Source organism: Parasteatoda tepidariorum, chromosome X2 (genome assembly GCF_043381705.1).
Source record: "Parasteatoda tepidariorum isolate YZ-2023 chromosome X2, CAS_Ptep_4.0, whole genome shotgun sequence".
Lineage (NCBI taxonomy): Eukaryota > Metazoa > Arthropoda > Arachnida > Araneae > Theridiidae > Parasteatoda > Parasteatoda tepidariorum.
In genome coordinates this window covers 52146952-52157882 of record NC_092215.1, presented here as the reverse complement: position 1 = coordinate 52157882, position 10931 = coordinate 52146952, and the positions used below count along the sequence as shown (strand labels likewise).

At 31.3% G+C, this 10931-nt stretch overlaps 1 protein-coding gene across 1 annotated transcript; it reads right to left on the bottom strand.

The window, feature by feature from the left end:
• Positions 1–3513: 3513 nt before the first annotated feature.
• LOC107452727 (uncharacterized) lies at positions 3514–10586 on the bottom strand. Its single transcript, XM_071188103.1, has 3 exons — positions 10160–10586; positions 9007–9155; positions 3514–5457 (listed from the first exon to the last, which is right to left on the bottom strand). The coding sequence occupies exons 1-3, from the start codon at positions 10196–10198 to the stop codon at positions 3915–3917; spliced, it is 1731 nt and encodes a 576-aa protein (XP_071044204.1). The 5' UTR covers positions 10199–10586; the 3' UTR covers positions 3514–3914.
• Between the last annotated feature and the right edge of the window lie 345 nt (positions 10587–10931).

Sequence of the window (10931 nt, the reverse complement as noted above, 5' to 3'; positions counted from 1 at the left end):
TGGACTGATCGTTAAGACACGGTTCCCAGCAGATCACCGAAGTCAAGCATCACTGGCTACGGTCAGTGTGCGGGTGGGTGACCACTTGGATCAGTCTGCGTAGGGACCAAGGGTGTGCGATATTGGTCCTCGTTAAACTGTTCTACCGTACAGTGCTCTACTTCACGTGCAGGTCGTCGGGCTACCGAAGTGGGGGTGCCATTCCCTCCGCAGAGGATCAAAATTGTGATGGCATGTCTTCGGATCATCCTCCGGGATGTTTCCCAGACCGTCGCCAATAGCCCATCGTGCAGCTCTAGTGCGACGTAAATTAACTATAACTCCCTTTAACCCTGTATTTATGCAGGCTAATATTCTTATTATAAAAGATAGTTTATAAGCCCTTGTTATGTTAAATTACAGATGGAACAAATTAGAGAAGACCATTACAAAGATACATCCAGGATTATGGTAGAATCTGAAGGGCCTTTCTGGCCGAGCTGCTTTGCTCACCAAATGCTCTGTAGCTTGGAGGTATCAAAGAATCTTCCATGTTCTTTAGAGGTATCTCTGTAATCCTAAATCCCACCGCAACCCTAGATGCATCTTCGAGCTGTCCTTTTCTGAACTATACTATTTGTCTACATGACAAGTCAGACTTATAAGCCTCACTTATGTAACTGCGTGCACAAGCCTGCACGTATGAGTACGTGTACCAATAATTAAATAAATGAAAAAAGAATATACGAACCCGCTACCTTCACGCTGCAGAAAGCTTAATAGATTGGCAAAAATACTCGGCAAGGGAGGCTCCGTCACATAACTGTTATACAGAAATAAAAATTATAAAAAAATCAATTTAAAAAAAAAAGATTGTGATAGATACATACGGGTAATAAAGGAAATCAAACTCGCTTCCCTATTTTTTTTAAGGCGACAAAACGTTACTTTACAGAGCTACGAATGCAGTCAAATTTTTGACAAATTTTTTAGTTTTCATGTTGTTATAGTTGTAGCTCATTTACGTCGCACTAGAGCCGCACAATGGGCTATTGGCGACGGTCTGGGAAACATCCCTGACGATGCGATCCGAAGACATGCCATCACAATTTTGATCCTCTGCAGAGGGGATGGCACCCCCGCTTCGGTAGCCCGACGACCTAAGAGAGTGAAACTGAGCCCTTTACGGTAGAACAGTCTAACGAGGACCAATACCGCACACCGTCCGTACCATCGTAGGCTGATCAAAGTGGTCACCCACCCGCACACTGACCGCAGCCAGTGATGCTTGACTTCGGTGATCTGCTGGGAACCGTGTCTAAACAATCAGTCCACTGCGGGTCTTTTAGTTTTTAATTCCATAAAATAGAGCTGAAATAATTTACCCATATTTATATCCACTGAAACTCGGATTAATCCATTCAGACCATGATCCATGATCACGCCATTCTCTTTACACTTCCCACGGCATCATATATGAAGTGAGTTTTTCTGACTCTAGTTGCCCAAGATCACTCAGATTTTATCTCAATTAAATACTCACGTATTAATAATCTCGCATAATCGTAACGAGTACTCTATAGTACGTATATTCTCGGGAAGTGTGTCTAGGGAAGTGCTTCTTTTTCCTTATGCCGGTCCTGAACAGGTTTAATGCTCTTTGTTATATTTTAAAACAAAGCTTCAACCTTTAACAATCATAAGTTAATGACATATTAAGCATAGACTGATGCTAAAATATATATTTTTTAAACTAATTCGTACAGATTGAAAACTTGAATGTTAAATATTTCTACACTGTTAGGAATGTTAGAGCATGAGGAATCATACCATTGTTCCAATTTGCTTCAACCTTAATATGAAGCTAGGGGGAATCATATTATCATGGTTTTTAAACTTGATCACACAATACTATGGTGCAACTTGAACGGATATATAGCTAAATTTAGCACATTGAGAATGAAGAGCATTTGTATGATATTACGGTTCAAGAATGTGATTCAATCAATGGTCAATATGATTCACCGTTGAATCGATTTTCCTGGGAGAGTATAGACTTCTGAAAATGTCTATTAAAACTTTCGTTTATTGAAGTTGGGTACAAAAATATTTATCACTATTACACAGAATACGCAAGTATTTATCTCATCGTAAATGTAGAAAGTTTAAGAAAACATTTCAATTTTTAATGTTTAAATCCTTAATAATTGTCCATATATGAACTTTGATTTCATTGATAGTAGTCATCAGAACATCAACTATAAGTTTTTTTTTTTCTGAAATGTTGACCATTTTTGTTTATTTTAAGACAATTTCCAAAGACAATTAAGTCAATTTTCTGATCAAAACATTTCGAATGAGATTCTAGCCACAAATTTAGAAATTTTACTTCTGTAAATGTTACATTTTACGGACTAATCCTTTACAAGTTTTTTTTTATTTATTTTAAATCAGAATGATGTAATTTATACGTTGTTACAAATAAATCTGATTTGAGTAAAAACTTTCTAAATATATAAAGCATGACTGAATATTGTAAGTAGGGATTAGTCTCATTTGAAGGCACTAACACCAATTGAATTTTCCAAGCGTGGTCCTCTAGTTGGGGATATGTTATACAGGGATTTTATAAGAATCGTTTTATTATACTGAGTGTTTCATAATCAAGGCCCCCGATATATATTTCTTGTCAAAAATGAGGTTTTAAAATTTCACACATTTAAGGCTAAAATTGGGAGGAAGATAAGCAATATCAATGACAAAAATTCATTATCTGTGTCAATTGTAACAAAGAAAGGAAGCAAGCCTTCATAATCCATAATAAGCCTTCATAATTAAAAATATTAACAGGATGAGATTGAAAGTTTTTCGCTTTTCTTCAGCAACCATTTTTCTTTTCGAAAAATATTGTTTTTGATGGTTTTAATCTCTTCAAGTCTCATATCAACTGAGTAAATTATTCGTAAGTTTTTGATAAAGTTATTACTTTAGTTAACCTCTTCTTTCTCGCTCCCGTGAAAATGACGGGGTTAGTTTTCGCTCACTATTTCTCGCTCCCGTGATATTGACGGGCTGGAGTGTTCAGTAGTAATGCGCAAATAAGTATAAAACTAATTCATTTCTTTTGCCCGGAAAACATTTTATTTCTCATTTTACACACCATGTAGCAGTACCAGGATATTTTTAAGGTAATTGTAAATAGTTTATTTTAAACTAGATACTAGCACTAATCAAATACGTGTATTTGGCAAAATAGACACTTTTTTGACCGTTTTCTTGAAAATAAACCGATCGTTAAGGGGTTAACGTTTTTATTATTCTTAATATTTTTATAGCCAAGGTGAAAAAAGCTAAAATCAATTTTTGTATAGTTTTTGAGCCAATGCTTTATTATATAGTGACATAAAATAAGTTAAAAGCAAAGACTTACTTTTTTATATGAATTTTAAAATTTACTTGCACTTCTAATTGTTTGAAAAAATAATCTCCATTAAAATTATTACTTCCCAGCAATACAATTAAGACAAAAACATGAAAGCAGAATAAATTTTATTGAAATATCAAAATGTCTCAATTTACATTCAATGCAAACAAATTTATTAAAATCCATCAATTTATGCGATAATTGTACGCACATGTTTGAAAAATAAAATAATATATACAGTAGTGCAAGCAGCGCCAAAAAATACAAAATGTGGTGACTATTTTGCTTGTGGAAACTAAAATTTTAAATAGTTTAATTTTAAAAATACAGACGTCAAGATATAGAGCTAGAAATACATTCATAACTATTATAAATAAGCTTTGGTCGTTAAGATTGTGTTATTTAACTCGAAAAGAAATAAAATTGAGTAGTTTTATTACCACTCTCGATGATTTTAAGCGCAACTCTTGCACCACTGTACATATCAAATTTCAGATATTAAATCTTAGAGTCAAAAATCATTGTATAAATATTTACTGTGGGAAGCATATCTCTTCCTTTCTTTTCTAGAGTACAGAATAACAGCAAAACATATGAAGAAAAGACAGACACTTAGTACACTCAGCGATGCTGTAACAGAAGAAAATTTCAAATATGGAACGCAGTCTTTTTCAATTGAATTGTCAGCCGTTGAATTTCCACCACTCGCTGCACTTAAATTGTAATCTGATGTACTACCAATAGCCTCATCAAATTCCAAAGAGCTATAGTTTGAAGGCATGCTATTGGTAATTGAATTTTCTAAAGCTAGAATGCTTCTAGTAACTTCGTTTGGCATGCAAGAAGATTTAACGCAATCAATACCACTATGATTTTTTAATTCGTATGATAAATCGATAACTGTTGGCTGTGAAGATTCAACAATGGTAGTGTCTTCGCTAATAGAGAATTCAGTTTCGTCTTCGACAATGCTAAGTCTTCCAATCCGTTCTGAGACTTTCTTTTCTGATGAGTTTAAATTACCACCAATAAAACTTTGAAAAGAGGCCTGGTTTACACTTACAACAGACTCATCTTCTGAAATATCAGGTATATAAATAGTAGACACTTCCTCATCAAGTATAATTAATTTATTACTATCATCATGCACAGTAAAAGTTTCTTTTTGAATAACTGTGGAAGGATTAACATTAGCCGCATCTACGGCTGCATCTAATCTCGGTGATCTTTGTTTCGAGTTTAGAGTGTTTTTGCGAGCAATTTGGAGCTCCTTCAACTTTAAAAGCCTATCAGATAAGATCCTGACGGATGTTCTTAAATCCATATTGCTATTTCTAAAACCTTTAAATGATTTATCAAAGTGCCCTACTTTATGAGTACGAACAGTACTCCAACGATTGTTATTTATTTCTGTCTCTCCAAAACAAGAGTATGGGCAAGAATGTAAACATCTGTCAAAAGCGCATGTAATGTAAAAAGTTTTTTGCGAAAAAGAAAGATCAAAATTTTGAACTTCTGAAAAATCTCTGAGATCAGAATACGATTTGTCAGCTTTTAAACTCAACCAGTTTAATAGGCCTACTCTAGCGCATTGATTATCTTCAAGTAACAGATCTGGATCAGTTACCTGATCAATCACGTACTTAGCATGAGCATAACACTTTCGTATACGTAGTTGAACATATTTGCCACCATCCGTTACGTTGAGAACTAGAAATTGTTTCCCATTAACTTCAAGTATATTAGATAACTCGTCGCCAAATAATTTTTCTGCAGACATTATATCCAGTTTTGAGTCAACTGGTGTTGGTAGTTCCAAATCCCTGTTTAAATAGGATCTGAAAAATTCTTGAGGTAAAGGGTAATCTATATCACAAGTAGTAATTATTTCACAATCTAGTACACTTTTTATAAGAGGATGAAACTGAATAGTAATTTCGTTCATAGCTTGGAGATTGTCTTCGCCTACAAATCTTCTAATTGTTGTATTACAATTCAAGAAAGGTAGACTCAAAGCAACTAAAGTGGATCCAGAAGTTTCCATATTCGTTGTACTGAAAGTAAGATTTTAATAATGAAAATAATTGAAAATAAGATTTATTACAACAGCAAAATCATCATTGTTACGTTAAATGATATGGATTAGATAGTTCGTGATAGAAATCGTCTGAATAAATTGCCAAACTTTTAAAATTTAAATATCCATATATGATCAATAGATAAAATTAAAAAAAATATTTAAGAATTTTTACAAAAATAGTCACCAAAATAAAAGGCAGGAATTTTTCGTAAACAATTTAATCGAATTAAGTTTGTTCCAAACAATTTGATTAAATGTTCTTAACAAAGTTTAAAAAACTATGTTGTGTTTCCGAAAAGCGATTTCAATTTAATAAAAATGTAGAATATATTTCATATACCATTGATTCGACTTCGTGCAATAAATTTCAGAAATAGAAAATTTCCATAGTCGGTTATTCATTTACTAGCCAGGTTCTCCATACAATTAAACATCTTAGCAGGCCACTAAATCTGCATGTTTTATAATTACCACCTTTAATATGTAATTTTGGAATCCTTGTAAAAAAATTTAATAAAAAAATAAACCTATGTGTCACAAATTTATTTTAAGCGACGGAATATATATAAAAATCGGGTAAATCATTAAAGAGAAAAGAGAAATTAAAAACATCAAAACCTGCTTTTAAAGTATGGGGGAAACTGAGGATGTAAAAGGTGATTATTTAAAACACCTTAATGTTTCATCGGTTGATAAAACTTCTTTTTTTGTATTTAATCCCATCTTCACGCTAAAAATGCATCAGATTTTGAGAGCAATTTTCTATTTCTTCTCGTTATTAATTTGTGACCTCATTTATGTAATTTTTTAATTTTTAACAAAAGTCTCTAAAATTACACATTAACACTTTCAGAAGCGGGGGATAAAATAGCTGTATTAATTTTTTACAATAATATAAACCAATTTTTCTATGATTTTAAAGATAAAACGAATCGCTTCAGTTAGGAACTTTATAAACAAGCACTACAACAATCGCTTTTCATGACCAAGTATTTGGATTAAAAGTTTTGGCCCCACAAAGGGCTAAAAAACGTTGATTACGGAGCATCTTACATAAAACTTTTATGGTATTTAACATCTAAAAATAAAACACATAATGGTATAAAATAATATTGTTCAGACACAGGGTGATACTATGTTATTCCATATCTAATAAGATTCATGAAATTTAGAAGAGGAAAGGATATTCTATCAAATTAGCTATTTTTGGCGTAATTTATTAAGTAAATATATTCACAAAACTTTTTATTTTTAAATTTTAGATGTATCTTGGAAACTTAAGATTTGAGGTATTTAGTCGGATTTTAAGCGAGTATAATTCTTTTGGAACTTTAAGAACTATTTTCAGACTTATTAAGGTTGAAACTTGTAGCAAAATTTCTAAAGGAACAATCAAAAACTCTCCTCCTTACTTTTCCAATTATTTAAAAAAAAAAATTCTAGAGAATCTCAGTAAGCATTTCTGTTCTCAGAGTATTAAATTGAGAAGGTAAAACAGTTTCCAAACATCCGTTTATTAATTTTATAACCAGTTTTCTGTTTTGGTTGGGCGCTGATCAGCTTACTATTTTTAGTTTCGAAACTGGTTCGTTTTAGTTCGAACTGACAAGGTTAATTTGCAAATAGTTTTAATTAAATCGCTTTTAAAAGAAAATTATTTCAGAGTTCATTCGTTTTTTGAATGGAAGTGAGGTGAAATCTTTTAACCGGAACTCTAACAGTCATGGAAAGTTGAAATCTTTCCCATCAGAATTATTTTTGAGGTTAAAAAAATTAACTTTTTCTTAGATCTAAAATAGCGTGTGATGTTTTATTCTTTAATGCCGGCGTGATAAAGTTTTTGCTGACTATCAACATCAGATCAATTTTCACTTACGGAGGAAATTGCAATTTAATATGTACTTATTATAAACAGTGAATTGCGTATTTTTCTTTTTCAGAGACGATGCTTTAAGTTTTCTATTTTATTTTCATATAAGGATAAAATGTCACTAAATATGAAAAATTAGACTACACTTTCATAAACGCTTCTCGCGCCTAGTATTTCACACGCCAACAAAAATATAAATAATTTGGTATAATTATATATTACAATAAAATGTAAGACATTAGTTAATAAATGCATAATATAAAATACTAAACTAAAAACGATTGTTGACCATGGTGCATTGAGGGTTAAACCTTAAAAGATTTAAAACCAAAATCTTAAGACTAAAAGCACATTGAAGATAATCATTCATTAAAAAATCTATTAACTGCTTCTTGGACAGACTACAGCTTTTTGCATTTTAAAGTAATTTAAGTATCGAACTTTTCATTTTTGTATTTTGGACCCGCAGTCGGACGGAAAGTCGTCGAATAAACAATAGAATTCAATGGTCGGTGTCTGGTCAATTATGCTGCGATATGGTACGTTTTCAAAACAATTCAAAGGAAAAATTAAGTTTGATGCTTCAAATTTCTGATGCTGCAAATTAAGTTTGCAGCGGGAGAAAAAATTTCTTTTCTTTGCTGATGAAAAAAAATGCTAGAATTGTATGTTTTACGTTTTACTATGGTTAAATGTATATGGGAGGAAATAAATTAACTTCCACGGAAACGATCTCATCGTTTATGAAGTTACTGTTACATGATGTGAAAGTTAAGAGGGGTCACCAGTTCTGGTGCTGTTTACCTCAGCTGTCCGTGATTATAATTGCGGAGCGTATTTACCATGTCTGATTTAAGGTAGGCAGGGCTAGGACCATGACCATGTTTCTGTTGGTAATAACGTTTACTAATAACGTTAAAATACCACTTGTGAACTGTGTTTTTCTTAAGAAGCCTCTTCCCACACCATTTTAGGTTTTGAGTTAAATTTCGGATATTTATTTTATAAAATTTTTTTCGTAGTATCTTTTGATAACAGACTAACATTAGATAGTGCTAAACCTTTGAAAACTCTGACAAAAATGAATGCTTTATTTTAATTGGTTAGGACATTTTTCTCCTAACCAATTCAATAACGTAACACGTTTGATAACTTTTAGAACTTCCATGGATTTTTTACCTCAAAAATTGAAAGCAATGAAATTATGCATTTAGTAATTTTTAATAACCGTTTAAACTGCATTATTTTTTTCTTTAATTTGCTTTTATTGTTTAAATTTACGAAGACAGAATTGCATGATGCTGAAAAATTTTAACATAAATTACACAAAAACAGTTATGAAAAATATGAAAACAGACAAATATATAATGCTACACCATCTTTCAAAATATGCTGATTGCAGGATTTTATTAGTATAATTTTGTCAACAAAAAAAAAATAGAAAGCACTAAAAAAACCGTGCTATCATGAGCTGTGTTTCTCAAATTCTGATTGGATGACTGCTTGCATTTTAAATGTTTCAAAGGATACTGAATATATAGTGTGTATATCTAACATCAATTTATTAATAAAAATTAAGACTGAAAAGTGAATTGTAGTACACTTATTTTTCTAATGCATGAAATATTCATCAAAATTAATACAGTAACTTACCTACAGTTAGGGTCTCCATTGTAACCATTTGCAAAAATGGTTCCCTCAAATGATCTCTCGAACGATACAGTAACAGCAATTTGCTCCTCCTCGCAAACAGCACTGTAATGCAGAATATCACAGCAATAGCAAACAGTCAAAGCGAGTATCTGAAATAAAATCAGTTTAAATTAGCAATTTATGTTTAATAGCACTTCAATCTACTGGTACAATTTCTATAAAAAATATTCCTGATTTTAGTGATTTTCGATCCTAAAAATTTAAAAGCTGTTAAAAAATAAGATAAAAGGGCTAAAATCAAACATTTATTGAAAATGGTTAAATAAATTAAGATCTTTATTACTTGTGATTTTAATATAATTTTCTATGAAATAATAATTGAGAAGGTTGAGTTTGTGGTTATTGTCAGAGAGTTTAAATTTCTAAAGTTTATTTTATTGGTCTAAAAAAATTAAATTTTTCAGTAAAACTATTTAAATCATGTGGATTGGCTTTTAAGTTTACAAACCTGAAGTTGAAATTTTAATACGTTTTGAATTATCTTGATTAATATGTTTCTTTTAAAGACAAATAAAAATTAAAGGTAAAGGATGGGGTACAAAAAAGTTTAAATTTTTTATTTTAAATTACATATTGATACAAGAAGAATGCATTTTTTTATTACTAGTTCAAGAGTTAATTGACTGAGTAAATTCCGAAAAGGATTGCCCCAATCAAACAGCTTCAAAAACAAAACTAAAGGAATACAGCCAGTTTAAAATGTTTAGAAGACTTAAATCCAAATTCTTTCTGCTAAGCCTTATTTAAGATCAAATCTAAACTGTCACATTGAAATAACATACAAAAACATCTCAAATTACTAAAAATCAAATTTAAGAATTTTCTAAAATGTTGCATTTATATTTTACTTCAAAAATTTAATAGCATTGAATCTCGATTTCTTTACATAAAGTTTTATTTATCCATTCTGCGAACGGAAATACAAAAATAAAAACCAAAATTTTACTCCTGTTTTATACTTTTTAATGCTGTTCTTCAAAAATGCCCTAGTACATTTATAGCCGTTAAATAGATTCATTAAATAGAAGGAAACAAAACTTCACAAATAATTTTACAGAGAAAAAAAGCTTCATTTTTATGAATAAAAACTTACCAGAACTAAGAAGAAAATAATTATCTTGGATGCTCGCATCTTCGAAGATAATGCTGATAAGAAAGACAATTTTGTTAAATTTCTCTGAAACAAGGAATTAAAATTTCAATAAATAATTAAAAATTAATATGTTTTCTATTATATATCTAAGAAAAAAACTGTTGGCAAAATTATATGTTATTCATAAAATAGAGTTAGTACTAAAACATTTCAGAGATGCAAGTTTTGACGACTACGAAAAACAATAGAATGGAATTGAATTATTTGCATCACTTCCATCAGCTTATTTCTGGCAGATTAATTTTTGTGTCACCAAAAAAAGTCAAGAGTGGTATGACTGAGGGGTATCACCCACCAAATGCCCTGTAGTGTGGAGGTTCCTAGTTCGAATCTCATCGTAACTTTGGATATATCTCCGTACTGTCCTTCTCTGAATTGTACTACCTCACCTTTTATTTGAAACTTATTCATATGTATTTGAGTCCACAGCACCTGCATGTATGTATAAAAATAAATTAATGAGTAGTAGCATGAAGGTAGCGGGTTCGAATCCCTTTGCAACGTTGGATGTATCTCTGAGATGTTCTTCTCTAACATGTGACATCTATTCTTTTACTTGAAAAGTAGCTTATAGACCGTATTTTGTAATGAACAAAAATTTTTTTATTATGTATATGCTGTTGTTGTTAATTTACGTCGCACTAGAGCTGCACAATGGGCTATTGGCGACGGTCTGGGAAACATCCCTGATGATGAGCTTCTCACGAATCCT